Below are 17,168 nucleotides of genomic sequence, written 5' to 3' on the forward strand. Positions count from 1 at the left end.
AGTTAGATACGGGCAAACTCCACGACCACCCCAGTCTAATGTACAATTCATCCAGTTTTATTCAGGTTATTGTGAATTAGGTTATCCTGAGCCAGGCCCAAGTGGTTGTTTTTGGAACATACCAAGCAACCCCAGCCCTCTATTACAAAACAAAAACAAAAACCCTGGAACTGGGACAGTTCCTTGCTGTTAAAGGTAAAGTGTGCCATCAAGTCTTTTTCGACTCCTGGCACCCACAGAGCCCTGTGGTTTTCTTTGGTAGAATACAGGAGGGGTTTACCATTGCCTCCTCCCGCACAGTATGAGATGGTGCCTTTCAGCACCTTCCTGCATCGCTGCTGCCAGATATAGTACCAGCGGGGATTCAAACTGGCAACCTTCTGCTTGTTAGTCAAGCATTTCTTAACTTAAGGTGGTCAGATTGCTGTTAAAGTGTCAAAGCTGGGGACTGCTATAATTAAAAACACAATTCAGCCACAACAAAATACCCAGAATCAAGTCAGCAAATCAAGAGCAGAACAATGGAATAGTTCCCATCCCACCTGGATAATTCCACAATTCCCAACCAAAAGTCTTGAGCTACGCATGACATGACAACAGTTTAAATGTCTTCACAAACACAAAAAAGGGGAGGGGCAATAATCCAGCACAAGATAAGACCACAAAACTCACTGCTAAGCAGATGGTCAGCAAGGGCAGAGAGAAAGTACAAAAGTAGTCCACTACTGCTTGGGCTTTCAAGAGTCCAACAGCAAGATATTACTTGCCAGATCTTGGGTACAACAGTTCTTAAGTATTCTAGGCACATAAAGCTTTTGTCTTGCCCAAATGACTCTGCAGGAAGAGTGGGTAAGAGCTGATTAAAAAAAGCCCTAAAAATATACACCACACATACACATTCTCCCCATTTCTCTTATTCATGTGTGTTATCTGAATGAATCCAACACGCCACCTAAGGCAACACACAAACCACAACACACAAACCAATCAATTAGGCCTGGCAAGCTAGTAAATAGCCTCAGCTGGCTAGCCAGTTTTACTACTTGCATTGCCAAACAAGGCTCCAAAGGAAGAAGGCCTCACCGTACAGTGTGGCCTACTATTTCCCCCCAGGGCATCATTTACTAGGTGAGGCCAGTTTGCAAGGCTTTTTTCCTGGACATTTGACGTATCAGAGTATTTTAATGTCAGTTAACAAAATTTGACTCCACACCCCCCCCCCCATGTATCAAAAACCAGCTAGCAGAACAAGACAGGAAGGTCACCTCGCAAGAGCCCAGTGCCTCCAGCAGCACTGCCATACTTACTTTGCACAAGGTACCCAGAATAACAAGATCAAATTTTCTGCTTGTATGACCCGCACCTTCCACACTAAGGGCGCCTTTACTTCTCAAACAGATCAAAAGATAGTGCATGCCAGGATTGTAGGGAAATATGGAATTTGCTACTTTCAGTTTCCCATAATGTAGGAATAGAAACAGGACTTGGATAGGAGAAATCACGTGTTCCCTTTTAATATCTTTATAAACAAAAAAAGGTTTTAAATTTGAGTCCTGCAAATAATTCAGCTCATTCCCAAAAATTTAATAGTGGCAAATGTTCAATTGCTCTAGGTGAGTGCATCCAAATTTAATCCCAGTGCCCCTTAATTCTAAACCCTGGATTAGAGCAAAAAGATATTCTAATAGGCTTCTACCTCAGCATAGGCTAAATTCTATTTCTTCATGATAAAAAGAGTGATCCTACTTCAAAGGTAACCTTTCTTAACCAAGTCTCAAGCTTCATAGGTCATAGGGACAAATTTCATCAACTTTCACCCAATCTTAATGGCAGACAAAGCTTTTATTTAAATATGGTTTTATTTGTTTCCAAGATCACCAAGGAGAATTTAGATGAATTTAGATTCATTTCCAGTATAATACCCTAGTCTCTCCCTACCTACAGTCCTCTCTGAATCAAAGGGAAGTCACTGGGGGTTTGGCAATGTTCCTTAAAATGGAACATATAGAATGAACATTTGGATCTCACAGAGATCGAAATCGACTTGACAGCACACTTTACCTTTATATCAGCTAGAGACAGGCAGAGGTAGGGCTTGTGAAAAGCCAAACTGGGAAGCTTATGTGAGTGCTCATGTTAGTTTAAAAAAAATGTTTTATTGGTTTTTCAATAATACGGAGCATAGACTGGAAGTACTATCTGCAGCATAGGAAATGGTGTTAACACAGTCCCACCCTATGACAAAACAAACCACACACCACCACTGCCACAATGAAGTCCAAATACCATAGTTCATCAATGGTTGAATGTACAAAGATTGATAAAGATACTATAAACCATAAACTAACGTAGAGGGCAGTTTAAGAGGAGAAAATAGTTTTTCGTTTGTCTGAGGCATTTGTGGGATCTTTGTCCTGAGACACATAATTCCAATAAGGCTCCCCTCTGGAATAACACAGTTCACCAGTGTTTACTTTATCATTTTTTATATGTGTTGATATTTTGTCCTGTAACATCGAATGCCAGATCTTAGAAAACCAGATCTTAGAATGCCAGATATAGATGGGATTGTGTCTTTTCTTGTCCCAACAGTGACAAATAGAGAGCCTAGCAGCAGTGACAAGCAGGGAGAAGCGTTCTTTCTGTCTCCCACACAATAACTCTGGCGGAGGGAGATCCATTAAGAAATTGATAGGTAGCACAGGAAAGCAAATCTGAAGGATGGCAGAGATTTGAAAACGGACCTGTGGCCAGAATTTTTGTATGATGGGACAGGACCACCACACATGCAAGAAGAAACCTTTACAGCCACAGTTCTTCCAGTATGCACTGGGGGAAATTGCTGTCAGTCTGGCTGGAGTCATATGCCATCTTGTAAGGAGCTTAAGAGCAAGATCTTTGATGTTCAGGGAGGAGGAAAAGAGGGAATATGATGACCAAACCTGCCCACTTTGACTGATAAAATAAAATTATATCCCATTTAGAGACTGCTAGGGTTTCATAGATTTGTGACAGAGATTCAGCAGAGGGTCCGTTTTTATCCAGGATTATTTTTTCATAGAAAGTAAGCAAACACCTGAGCAGGGATAATCTACCTTTAGAATTAATGTAATTAGAAAGTTGCAAGTATTCAAACCAAGGAAGGCGAGGACAGCACTTCAAATCCATCAGTTGTTGTCTGGATAGCAGTTTACCTTTAGAAATAAAGCTAGTAAAGTTCATGAGACAAATTGTTTTTCCAGACAGTAAATGAACTTGGATGAACGTGAACCAGGTTCAAACTGAGACCATTTGGAGTTGAAAGTGGTGTGGAAGAGGGAGAGTTTCTTCAACTGTGTGAGGAGGAGTCCTTTTTTTGAAATTAAACCAATGCTGAGGGGTCTAAGTCATGTAATAAGCTGGTAACATGTTAGCTGAGTGGCTTTATAATATAGTGTGGTGTCTGGAGCCCAGAGTCGTCCTCTTTTGATAGACTGGTGTAATCGGACATTTTGTATTCTGGACTTCTTGTTGCTCCATCAAAAATTACTAATAACTGATTGTTGGTTCTTTAGCTGAGGGGCTGGAATATGTGATGGGATAGCTTTGCACAGGAAGATAATTTGGGGGGAAGTAGTCGTTTTTATAAGCATCATTTTTGAAGCCATGCTAAACTGAGTGTTTTCCAGCTTAGATAATCTAAAAGAGTGGCCAGGTTTGTGAGATGCTTCAGCTAGTGCTGGGTTCCCAGCCTGGTCAAACAACTTTACCAAGCCAACATTTTCTATGGCTAATCCCATGTGTGGCAGCTCTCGCAAGAGTTCGGGAGCAGCTGCCGGGAGTTGCAAGAGCTGCGAGGAGGGAGGGAGACAGAGGAGGAGGAGGAGGAGGCGCCGCCTTTGCGAGCTGCTGAGGACAGCCAAGCAGGCGGCGAAAACGGGGCCACTGGCCTCCTCCTGAGGAGGATGAGAGCTGCCAGCAGAAAGGGCAGTGCGGGAGACTGGCTGAAGGGATGGGGGGAGAACTGGCTGAGCCCTGAAATGTAGGGGGAGGAAGGGAGAACTAGGGGCCTAGATGCTCTGTGCCTGGATCAGCTAGTACTTCTTATTTTATTAGTATCTTAGAAGCATTAATCTACAGATACACTCAAATCATAATATTTCTCTAGAATTTTTTAGGAAACTGCTCTGATCCTGGTCTTTAAACTAAAAACTGTTCCCACCTTTGGGGACTTTACACAAGACAAAACCCTACAAAAGGAAAAGACTTCCCTTCATAATGTGTTTGATTGCTCTGTTCCCAGGAAGAAGATTCTTGAGAAAATTGGTGGTGCAACTTGCCAAATCACTGCTCCAGAAAATTTCCCAGTGAAGGGACCGTTTCTGCTCTTACACCCTTTCTTAAACTGAAATCACTGGGTTGCAAAGCCCCAAACTGGGAGCCTGGGTCAAAAGATCCACCCCTGCTAACTGAGCAAAGAAGCACCTTTTAAAAGTGGCAATTCTTTTATATTTAGCAAGGGGAGAGTAACTAGCCCTAACCTTAGCACAGCATTCCTCCAGTGGTTGTTGCTGGTATCTACTTTATGTTTTTGTTTCATTTTTTAAGATTGTGAGCCCTTTGGGGACAGGGACCATCTTATTTATGTATTTAGTTTTCTATGAGAACTTTGGTTGAAGAGTGGTATATAAATATTCATAGTAGTAGGATCCATAATCACTAGGCCAAAATACTAGTTTTGAGCACAGTTCGTGTGGGACAGCTGGTGTACTGCCCTGGTCATTCTCACCACTCAGGATCTCTCTCAGTCCTTGGTAAACTCTCTGCATTGGACTTACCTAAGATTCAGGGAGTCAGGGACCAAAGACTCCCTGAGCAGAAAACTTTGAGAGAACTCCTGAGTGTAACACCCAGATGCCTTATTGAATGATCAGCTTTTTATTTGACAGACAGAATGGGAGATGGAGAAAATTTTCAATTTGACAAAGGCTCCATCATATTGCATTGCTGTCCCTGGTCCACTTCACCAAAAAAAAAAAAAAAAAGTGACAGGAATGGCTAAGATCCTATCCCTAGCGAAGAATATTACGGCTCCATTAACATCATATGCATCACACTGTACAGTAGAAGTACATCTGTAGTGGATGAAGATGTAGATTTTTTTTCATTTACAGCAGATAGGTCTTCCACATTTAACACAAGAACAAAAATAACCTTGCTACATCCTTTTCTCTACAGGAAATGGTAACTACTATTAAATCTACAAAGACAGGCAAAGCTCCAGGCTGCTGATCATGGAAGCACCAGCCGTCACAGTTATGGCATTTATCTATGCAGACAAACGCTGCTGTAACAGTGAGCGTTAGGCTGAGGGGTGAAGGATGCGCTGGGGAAGACAGCCAACGTGCACTGGGTGCTTCTAAGCACATTCAGTGCTTTTGGATATAACGTCCAAATAGGGCTGGTGTCTCTATCTAGGAAAGGAGGTTTCATGGGTAACGTGACAAGCACTTCCCATTTCCTCCTGTCTTCACCAAGGGGGGGCCCCTGAGGCTGTATCACAGGCATCAGCAGTGTAGCGTGCAGTTTGCCCTGGGATCATTTTAACTTCACGTCGTTAGGACTGAACCTGAGACTATCTGCATACAAAACATATGCTCCAACCCTGAACTGTGGCCACTGCTCAGTGTAGTGACCCAGTGCTAATGGGAAGCTCTGCCCATGTTCAGAAGCACTATTAACTATTATATTACATCACATGCTCTCTTCTTTCAAATCCCTCCTCAAAATATACTTCCTCCATGAAGCATTTGGTTTAGTCCCTTAAACCCTCATCCCTAAACAGCAACCATCCTAAATCATTCAGCAGTGCTTGCTCATATTCACTCCTTGCTACCCTTGCCTTTCTCCATTCCTCTCCTCTCTCAGTATGTTACCTCTTTCCCCCCTCTCCCTTAACTTTGTGAGGCTGGGCACAAGTCCAGTGCTCTGTTAAAGCCTTTTACTATTAAATGAAACAGAAAAACACAAGGTCACTTGCTAATGCAATCCATTTAGTTCCTAGCTAATTAAAACAACGACAAATTTGGATAGAAAAATGTCTGTAACCAAAATGCTGCAGCCATCTGGCAAGACAGCAGCCAGGCTCAGCAGAACCCACACTTGGCACTCACTACCCACAGGAACAAATACTCAGAAAATAGGATTCAACACTGCTGACTGTGTATACTTGGTTAAGAAGAATTTTGGCAAACATTTTAGATTCAAGAGGCACCTTCAGACTATCAATACAGCACATTGGTTGTCCAATTCCTGTATGGAAAAATATGCATAAGATCCAATTAGACCTGCTCCACACAAATGTTTTACTTACCAAACAAAACCTCCCGACTGTCCTCAAGAACACATTTACACAGACATGTGAATTATCTGCCTTGGGTCGCTTTATAAGCAAAAGACCATGAAAATTAAAAACACAGGCAAACATAGACAATAGGGACAGGAAATGGAAGGGAATGAGTTCAGTAATTTCCAAACTGTTCAGGGAACACAGATCATAAGTAGTAGTAGTAGTAGTAGTAATTAATAGTCTCCTGCAATGTCAAAATATCCAAGGGGCTCCTTGATGTGTTTACATTATTCTGTGCTCTGGCCTTGCTTCCTTCCAATCCACCTCTTTGGGAGCAGGAATAGGGAGGCAATTCATTTCCATCATTTCATTAAATGTAGCCTGACCATTTAATAACTTCCAGTGAAAAGATGTGACAGACTTACCCTCTGCCTCAGAGATATTTGCCCACTGTATTTTTGTATGAGTCACTATTCTGGAGTTGCCTCCTTTCAATCTGGATTCATGTCCAGATTTTTTCTCTCTCTCTCTCACTCATACACACAGCAAGTGGGTTCCTATGAAGGGAGATAATTCTTACCCTAATAGCTCCTTCCGAGCTGATGGAAGGAGGATGGGTGGAGCTGTGTAAGTGGGGTGCATGCGTGCATGAGCACACATGCTGCCACTGGGGAAGGGTGCCACCGGGAGAGCGGAGGCCACCCGTGTAGTGAACACAGGCCCACTCTCCCCGCTCGCTATGCCCCGAATGCTGGATATCCTAACTAGCATTGTGTGCATACAGCAGTGCAAATTCCAGACTACTGTTGCATTGTGGCTTGAGTGAGCAAAAGGGCAATTTTTGCCAATCTTCTCTTCTGAAGCCCACTGTGCATCAACAAAATAGGTCCCTGAGAGTTGTGTGGAAAAGTCAATCTCTAAACCTTTTTGCTTGCAAAGGAAAACAACATGCAACAAGTGCTCTACTTTATTACTCAGAAAGAAGAAAGTCTACTTTTAGTGTTCAGGCCACTGAGTGCAAAGGTAGTAAGAATGACAAAGCACTTGGGAATTGTCGCTTGAATTTTAATAAAACTGCATTTTAGTGAAAATTAACTTTCTTTAAGCATATTAAACTACTTGAATTTAAGTTTTTACCATTTTGCATTCTCTCATAGCCTAGGTAAAGGTAAAGTGTGCCATCGAGTCGGTGTTGGCTCCTGGAGCCCACAGAGCCCTGTGGTTTTCTTTGGTAGAATACAGGAGAGGTTTACCATTGCCTCCTCCTGCGTAGTAGGAGATGATGCCTTTCATTCAGCTCCTTCCTATATTACTGCTGCCCGATATAGTCTGGGAAACACACCAGCCGGGATTCAAACCGGCAACCTCTGGCTTGGTAATCAAGCCATTTCCCCACAGCCAGCCTATTACCACAAAATTTGTAGCTATGAACATAGCTATCAGTCACTATGTTGCAGCTAAACAGTTCCATGCAGCTGCTGTTATCATATAGTCAACTCTTTTACGTGCAATAAGTTACCATGTGGATTCTGTAGTTTTTGCCACACAACTGCAAGTGGACCAGAACAAAAACAAGAATGGTCTGTGGTGATATTACACAGTAAAAGCTTGTGGTCAAGTCTGTAGGGTTCATCGGTTACATGGACCATGTAGAGACAGCCACCACTCAGAGAGACTCCGTGTGCAGTCACCAGTCCACAGCTGATGCACAACATACTTTTACAGTGACTATGGAGCACCGCCATCAAACTTTCTATCCTCGGGATACTTTTTCCACATTTGGCATCTGCCAAGGAACTCCTGAGCAGAAGTCATGGAAGCCATTGTGAAGAATGTTCTACATGCACACTTGGCTCATGCAGGGCACTAATCAGACCCATGGGGTTTCACCACTGCCCTGCACAATTTGAGAAGATCTCTAGAACACATCCATGCAGTGTTCCCTGTAACAAGGATTCCCAGATGTTGTTGACTACAATTCCCAGAATCTTCAGCCAAAGGCCAATGCAGCTGGGAATTCTGGGAGCTGTAGTCAACAACATCTGGAAATCCCTGTTACAGGAAACACTGAACCCAGGTTGGGTTCAGGCGGAAACCTTTGGTTTCACTGATCAAACGACAAAACCCAGGGAACTACAGTTAAAGGGAAAAATGGACCTGCGGTTTCCCTCCCCAAACTCCATTTGTCACCTTCAGTTATCTTTAGGTTTCATAGCCCCAACCTCCAGTTTGCCTGTGGCAGTAGTACATTTGAATGCAACACCGCTGTTAGCCTTCTCCCAAGCTGGAGTTGAGGGAGAAAGCTCCTCCGTCACTCCAGCTGCTATTGGCTTCACAGGCTGTCCTTCAGAAAAGAAGGCAGCCCACACAGCCAGCTTCCCCACCTCTCTGCAATGTCCAAATGTGGATGGGAGAGCGGGGAGAGGGGGATGCAGAACCGCAGATCCATTGGACACATGGTTTTGTATTACGTCTGAACTGGGCCCCAATATGATACTAGCTGGGTATACTAGCCATGATACTAGCTGGGTGACTCTGGGCCAGTCACTTCTCTCTCAGCCTAACCTACTTCACAGAGTTGTTGTGAGGAGAAACCTAAGTATGTAGTACACCACTCTGGACTCCTTGGAGGAAGAGTGGGATATAAAATGTAAATTAATAATAATAATAATAATAATAATAATATTCCCTTGCAGCTGCATATTGCAAGGCAAGTTTAGTTGTAGTACACAAGCTTTTTCCAGGGAAGATCATCTTCCTTGACTGGTTTTTATCATTGCGGACCCCCTGATAAGGAGGACCTAGGGTGCCCCAGAATGCAGTCTGAGAAGCAGTCCTCAAGGACAGTGGTCTTCAAGTTTCCTACCTCAGAGAACTTCTTTTCACATCATCTGGTCTGAGGAGATATCTTAGGTAGGATGCCTTAAGCAGCCTCACAGAACTTGTTCTCATATACCACTCTTCAACCAAAGTTCTCAAAGTAGTTTACATAGAAAAATAAAGTAATACATAAATAAGATGGTCTCCTGTCCCCAAAGGGCTCACAGTCTAAAAGGAAACATAAGCCAGATACCAGCAACAGGCAATGAAGGGATGCTGGGCTGAGGCTGGATAGGGCCAGTTGCTCTCCCCATGCTAAATATAAGAGAATCACCACTTTGAAAGGCATCTCTTTGCTCAGTTAATAGGGGAATAGGAATGGGATGAACAAGTCACAAATACTATTAAGGTCTGCAGCTGTGAAGCAACATTCAGCTTCTACACTTCAATGTCCAGGCATGTTCGCAGCATAAGAGGGGCCTATGCATGTGCCCTCGTCTGCAAATCAGATACTGGGAGAACCCACATTTCTAGTAGAATGACAGACAGAGAGAAGAACCATGTATTTTTCTTTCTGTCATATTTGAAAATGGTATAAGTTGCCTCCCCATTTCTGTTAATAAAATGGCTAAATAGCCCCTCTCCACTTTGCTGTCCACAAGCTATCTTTTAGGCAGTGGGTTGCCAGGTTCCTTTTCCCAAGGAAGCTCCTGTGCTATTAGCTGCATAACAACTAGAAAACCAGCAGATAAATTTTCCCATTACTAAATCCCCACACACCAGAAAAAGCTTCAACTACCCATACTTCAATGCAGCTGTTAAAGACACAGGGACCCTTTAACACTGCATGCAGAGGTGGGGGAGGAGATAAGGTTGACCATAACCACTTCTCTCCATTAGTTTAATGACCAGCTAACAACCATAGCAGCTCCAAGCTTCTCCTAACATCGTGAGAAAAGCTTTTCTTTCTACTGGTTTTGAAGCTGTGAAAGGCACAAGAACCCTACCAGAATCATCATACTCACCACCCCGGCCTCCCCCATCCCTCCCTCTGTTTTCTCTGCCACTGCCAACCTTAGATGGACATATCGGAGGATAAAAGACCTGTCTCTTCCACCCCACCCATGTTACTCTGTCAAGCATTATGCACAAATATTATTTATTCAAGTTACCTAATCTATCATTAGAATCTCCCTGGAAAGAGGAAGGTAGTATTCCCTGTATTACACATTTTTTGCAGCAGCAGATGGGGGTCAGGTTACAGCTGAGACCAGCCCTTAATTAATTTGAACTGGGGACTTCTCACCTCCACTTCTATGTTTGTTATCAGCTCTATTCAGGCAGAGTCAGTCATTTCACAGAAATCAGCCCTGAGCCCAGCACTGCAAGTCAAGCAAGAGGAACTAGAGGAGACAGAACAGAACTGATGTGAAACTCTGCAACACCCTTCCCGTTCCCTTGTGCTGCCCTAAACTTCCGATAACTCTCTCCTTTAAACTTGTGAGGGAAGTCTCCAAGCAACTGGAAACAACAAGGTTTAGGAAGAAGACAATCCAAGGATGAAGACAAACGTTTTTAAGTGTGGTAGAAACAAATTACATTTTCAGGGAATGCGTGTTCAATCCCTTCCACCCCATTTAAAGCGGTACTTCTGTCTTCAGCCTAGTTGTTCCAATGATCGCCCCACTGGTGTGTGTGTGTGTGTGTGTGTGTGTGTGTGTGTGTGTGTGTGTGTGTGTGTGTTCGTGAAAAGGCGCGGCCGAGGCTTTTGCGAACTCCCATCTAACCTCTCTCGCTCTCCCACCTCCGCTTTTCTAGTCCCCCCATTCCAATTCCAAGAAGGCACAGCAGGACCGCAGGCATAGCACACACTCACCTTCTTTAGCTTTCTTCTTCCTAGCCAGCGTGCCGCCTAGCTTGCCCAGGAAAGACTCGTCCTTTTTCATTCTGTGAGGCCGCAGGGTGGGCGACCGCATGGGAGAGGAGGACATCGGTGCACTGGGGGAAGGGTAGGCGTCGTCGCAGAAAAGCCACAGGCGAGGATTTCCTTTGCAACTGGGAAGCGTCCTTGGGCAATGGCTACATGTAGCAGGCGCAGAGAGGGTTAAAAGGACTAGCCAGCAGCACCCGCCCCGTTAAACTTTCTAACAGATACGCCGGCGTGGGGGTGGAGGGGGGGTCACCGGAGGGAGGGCTGCAGTCCAGGGAAGGAGGTGGGATGGGTGGGATCTGCTGAGACAGCAGCTTCCCTCCCATCCTCCCCCACAGCGCCCTGCTATGGCGTGGAAGTCTAAGGTCCGGAGCGGCTTGCCGACTTTGTCTTCTTGCATTGCAAGAGAGAAAAGGGGGATTTGTCTCAGGCCAACGGAAAGGACAGATCTCCTCCTCCGTTATAGTGAAGTTGGGATCCCAGAATGGCTAAAATTGCCAACTTTTGCTTCCAGTCACCATGGGCTGAGGATGAGGTGATTTTGCCTTGATGAGAAACACACACACGGAAACGAAAAGGAACTGCCTCTGAGCATGTGCTTCCCATGGGAAGGCCACCAGCTTCTGTTTCTTAAAACTAAAAAAAGAAAGAAAGAAAGAAAGAAAGAACCTAGGCTTATGATTCTGCTGGGCCTGCAGGAGTGCAGCTAGGTAATTGTGGATCCTGACCCAAATGGGCGGGGGGGGGGGCTTGCAAAATAAGCATCCTCTTCTTAGGCACACACCATGGTTTCATATAGTGCTCAGCACACAAAACACACTGTGGAACGTATTAGTGCATCTCAGGGGCGTAGCATCTCTTGGACAAGGCAAATGTCCCTGGACCCGGACTGGTCAGGGGCCCCCACTGGTGCCTGCTGCTACCCTGTTGCTCGCTGCTGCCCATCACAACCCTGCCACTCATACTGCCCATAATCTTCACCACCAAGGGGAGCATGCCACCCCCCGTGGCAGTGGTGCTGGGCGGCCTTTCCCCCCTCACTCTTGGCCAGCCCGTGGCTTCTCTCGAGGCTGTGCACCTGCACACGGATAGTGTCACATGTCGTGACAGCACGACACACCACACTATCCATAATTGGAGTGTGCAGGCGCACAGGCCTGAGAAGCCACACGCCAGCCGGGAGTGGTGGGGGAGAAGCCCGCCACTGCCATGGGCGGGTGGCCTGCAACCCCCAGTGGTGAAGATTATGGTCAGTATGAGCAGCGGGGCTGTGGAAGGCAGCGGTGAGGTTAGTAACCCCCCAAAAAAATTCAAGGGGGAGGCCTTGCAAATGGAGTGGGCATGGGGAACTTTGTCCCTGGGCTGCCAGGCAGCTTGCTATGTGCCTGGTGCTCCTGTAAAAACAACAACAACAAAAACCACTCTATGTTTTCACACGGTGTTCTTGAGCACAATCACAATAAGCCCCCGCCCACACACACACACATTTCCCCTTCACCCTCTCTGGTTTTCCCATACATTCCCTCCCCCTCCTCCCCACTCTCTCTCCTTTGTGAGTGGGGACACCCTTTGCTAACCAAGATCTGCCATGGTTTGCATTCGGATGGGTGACTATATGTGAGTGCTGTCAAATATTCCCCAATGTGGCCATAGCTCAATGGAAGAGCATCTGCTTGTATGCAGAAGGTCCTAGGTTCAATCCCTGGCAGCATCTCCAAGCAGGGCTGTGAAAGACTCCTGCCTGAAAATCCTAGAGCTTTTCCACATGGAGCTTTTTTTGCACATGAAGGCTTGGCATGCATTCATATGGGGGCGGAATTCAGCCCAAATTTAGTGCTGAGACCGCAAGGTGCTGTTCATATAGTGAGCAGAATTATACAGGTTGCAGCTTTACAAATGGAGCTTAATTTGGAGTATCTGTGTCCAAAAATAGTTGCACTTTCTAAAATGTTTTCCTGGGATACTCCACCATTCTGTGGAGTATGATTCTGATGTGTAGAGACACCCCATGAATAAATTGGATCAAAATGAGATGGAGATGTGGCTTTGCTAAGCATCTGCTGACATGATAGCACTCAGGGCAGACATGTTTCCTGCATCCTGGAGTCAACCTCCATACATTTATTATTTATTACATTTATATCCTGCTCTTCCTCCGAGGAGCTCAGAGTACATGCTTATTTTTATCCTCACAACAAGCCTGTGAGGTAGGTTAGGCTGGCCCAGAGTCACCCAGTGAGTTTCATGGTTGAATGGAGATTTGAACTCAGGTCTTCCTGGTCCTAGTCCAACACATTCATTTCTAAGCAGTCTGATTGTACAGTGGCTCCTGTATGCCCCATGCAAAATATCTGCATGTTTAATTAATTATTTATTAATTATAATAATAATAATTATTATTTTACATTTTATATCCCGCTGTTCCTCCAAGGAGCCCGGAGCGGTGTGCTACGTACTTAAGTTTCTCCTCACAACAACCCTGTAAAGTAGGTTAGGCTGAGAGAGAAGTGACTGGCCCAGAGTCACCCAGTAAGTATCATGGCTGAATGGGCATTTGAACTCGGGTCTCCCTGGTCCTAGTCGAGCACTCTAACCACTACACCGTGCTGGTTTTTAATAATTGCAGTGCAGTTATATATATACATCCACAGGGTTTTACATACACATATTGTTTCTTGTCTTCCATACGATTGTACATAAGTAAACCCAACAACCAAAATATCAACCAATATAACCAGTTTTAGATACCTTCCAGATAGTTTTAATGCAACAAATCCACACTTTGTTGCTCGTTTCTGCCTAAGTTTAAAAGATCCTATTTCAAGAAAGTGATTCTGTTTCAAAGGAGATGATACTTATTTTTAAGTTCAAGGCAGCTTATAACCAAATTTAGAACTGTAAAATACATTAAAAACATTAGAAATGATATCAAAGCAAAGCCAGAACCATGGTGTTAGAGAAAGCAGAAAAGGCCTGACAATCAGAAATGCCTGTCTAAACAGCCAGGTCTTGGCAAGGTGGCAGAACCTTGGGAGGGAGGGTACTAGCTGAACTCACACAGAAAAGAGTCCCCTTCTCCTGTGCAGCCATCAAGTGAGCTTTGGATAGGTTCGTGTGGGAGCACTTAAGCTGATTAGGGCTTATAAACACCAGCCAGGCAGTTATAGGACAAGAGGAACTGTCTTCTACCGAGCCATTGGTCCATTTAGCTCAGTAGAGCCTACATAGACTAGCAGTGGCTTCTTCAAGGTCTCCCATTCAAATGCAAACCAGAGTGGACCCTGCTTAGCAAAGGGAACAATTCATGCTTGCTGCCACAGCTCTCCTCCTGAGGTCACTGAGGCTGCCTTCCTGAAGGGCGCACCAAGCTGAGTGTAGTTAGCTTGCCTATTGTTTAATGTAGGATTTTGTAACCTTGGCCCCCCAGATGTTGTTGGACTACAACTCCCAGAATCTCCAGACATGGCCTGGGTATTGTAGTCCAACAACATCTGGGGGCTCAAGGTTAAGAAACCCTGGTTAAGAAACCCTGGGAGAAAACGTAAAGGCTGGCATACAGACTAGGAATATAGGCAGCTGCCATATAGATTCAGAGCATTGGTCCTTCTAGCTCAGTATTGTCTACACAGGCTGGGAGCAGCTTCGCCAAGGTTGCAGGCAAGAGTCTCTCTCAGCCCTATCTTGGAGATGCCAGGGAGAGACTAACACTGCGCCAATATCTTCTGTTGTGCAAGGAGTGATGTTCAACAATCTACTCTCTGCCTGGGCCTCCTGAAACTATGTCCCCGAGGGTTCCCAAGCTCCCAAGGGCAGGGGTACTCTCTGTATCACCTAGCTCCAGGTCTGCTTCTTCCACTAGAGAGGATCCTTCCTCACCTTTCCATGCTGAGCTGTTGAGCTGCAAGACCGATGGCGCTGAAGCTTCAGCCATGCTTGCCACAGGTCCCTTTTTCTGAGTCCTGGTTAGAACAAACAGGGTTGCCCACATTCTGTTATCTGAATATAGATCCCTACTAGGGTTAGGAACTGTAACTGGGACCCATATTCCCAGGCAACGATGGCTGGACAGGGCAGCTCCTGGTGACTGTGAGGGTGGGGGAAAGATATATTTTTAAAAGGGCAAACGTTGTTGCCATTCGCAGCCGGCATCCTTGATCCTCTGGGAAGTGGCAGTGGCCAACCCTGCACATGTGCAGCAGCCATTTGTAAACTTCCCTTCCCTTCCCTAGGGCTGAGAGAAAGCTTTTGCTGTGCTGATCACTCAACTGGCTGCCACACATGCATGGAGGCCAGGTGAGCAGTGGGGGTAGGACAGCCTCCTTGTGGGATGCTGGGTTGGCTGCTTCCTACAGGATCGAGGATACCAAGTCCCAGTGGCTGTCAAGTTCGCCCTTAAAAAAAAAAAAGTATCTCCCCACACCCTCATTGCCCTCTGGGGCTGCCCTCACTGGCCGCCATTGTTGTTCCCTAACCTTAACTGGGACCTGCATTCAAGCAAAGATGTTGGCAACCCTACATTCCCACTAGTAGGTTGAAACCTTAAAAAACTTTGAACCACTGTTCAAAACTTCACCAAACCCACTAAAAGGTACTCTTTCTAGACAAGCATCAGTCATTTTAACCAAAATGTGAAAGAAACCTGAAAAAAGTTTGGACAGGAGATCAATGTGTCCATTTCCAGCACTTTTTAACTCGCTGTGGCAATTTTTATCCATTCTTCTTGAAATCAGGCACATGTTTAGACTTCATCCAATAGATCTCACATTCCAAGTTTTAAGATATTAGCTCAACAGTTGTCATATTTATAAGCAATAAACCTTTGAGGCTTACGGCAGAGCCTTTTTTTGCTGCTCATCTTGACTGAGCCCCTTTAATAATACTCCTTATGGTATTATGTAATATAATATTATTATTACATAAACTATAGTTTTCACCCTTCATTTGCCATGGGGAACAATGCACTGATAAGGTCTCTCTATCTTTGGAGCATGAAGGTTGCAACCCAGGGCTGCCCCAGCCCTTGTCTTCTGCCTTCAGAGGGGTGGGGTAGTCCAGTCCACAGATGTGCTATAATAGCAGCCTTTGGTCTATAGAGAGGTGTATTATCAGAATTCCTCCACTGGGAATTGTAGCTTTGTGAGGGCTCCATGTTTTGAAGATTCCCCAGCCACCTGTCAAATCTCAAAGTTTATTTAAAACAAATAAATATTTATTTATTCCAATTTATATATCACCTTATTGTACAATAGTTATAATACCTCACAGCAGTGGACAAAGCAATGTGTTAGCCTAACAGCCAATCCACCCAAGATAATCTGTAGAGGTGTTTCCCCAGTATAGTGAATTGTGCTCCAAGATGCATCCGAATAGGAGGGTGGAACTGATTAGAGCATGGATTGTTGAGGTAAGAGGATACGCAGATGGTTGAGGAAGAGTTCGCTTTTAACATCTGAGAGAGTCAGTTGGGCTGGGGCAAAGGCTCTTAGGTTAGGAAATGGGTTGACACTTGAAACTGTATCTGTGTGAAAAAATAAAAACCAAAGATACAAGAAGCTTGTACATGGACAAGTACCTCTTGATATTGAATGTCTGATTGCCATTCTTTTAAGAATAACTTTTAAAATTTGATCTGTTCTCGGCTGGTGTAGGAGGTCACCCAAGCTTGGGATTACATCCCCCCCACATGCTCCAAAAGGCAGGAAGTAGTCATACTTGAAGATCCTTAACCCAGTGCATGTGGGCGGATCTCCTCAGTTCTACTTCCTGCCTTTGCTCCAGAAGGCTCGCATTACAGCTCGCTGGCTTTGGCCTAGTTAACTAGGCCTCTTCTTTTCTTCTGCTTATATTCCTATTGTTTTTGACTATTTCCAATCTATTCTTCACCTGGTATTCTACTACTATTAGTTCTCTCTAGTTACTAAAGAAAAATAATAATAATAATAATTTTAAATTTAAAAAAAAAAATTCATATCTGTTCTTCTACTGTCCTTTCTGTTATTCGTTACCTCTCCTCACCTCTTGCCGACCTTTTGGCCGATGTCCGCTAAAAAGACCTTCGGACTCCTGGCTATTAGGGAGAGATCCGCCCAT

The 17,168-nt window shown here is 44.7% G+C and overlaps 1 protein-coding gene across 3 annotated transcripts in view; it reads right to left on the reverse strand.

Moving 5' to 3' along the window:
• PARVB (parvin beta) overlaps nt 1-11,334 on the reverse strand; it is a 90,266-nt gene extending 78,932 nt beyond the window's left edge. Inside the window, exon 1 of one of the 3 annotated variants that reach the window (XM_053257705.1) lies at nt 11,025-11,334. In XM_053257705.1, coding sequence (XP_053113680.1) covers nt 11,025-11,139 — 115 coding nt within the window. In that variant the 5' untranslated portion in view covers nt 11,140-11,334. Of the gene's footprint in view, nt 1-10,454; nt 10,602-11,024 lie in introns of those variants that run through there. The other 2 variants (XM_053257704.1, XM_053257707.1) reach the window with 2 other exon arrangements.
• Between the last annotated feature and the right edge of the window lie 5,834 nt (nt 11,335-17,168).

This window comes from Hemicordylus capensis, chromosome 5 (genome assembly GCF_027244095.1).
Source record: "Hemicordylus capensis ecotype Gifberg chromosome 5, rHemCap1.1.pri, whole genome shotgun sequence".
Classification (NCBI taxonomy): domain Eukaryota; kingdom Metazoa; phylum Chordata; class Lepidosauria; order Squamata; family Cordylidae; genus Hemicordylus; species Hemicordylus capensis.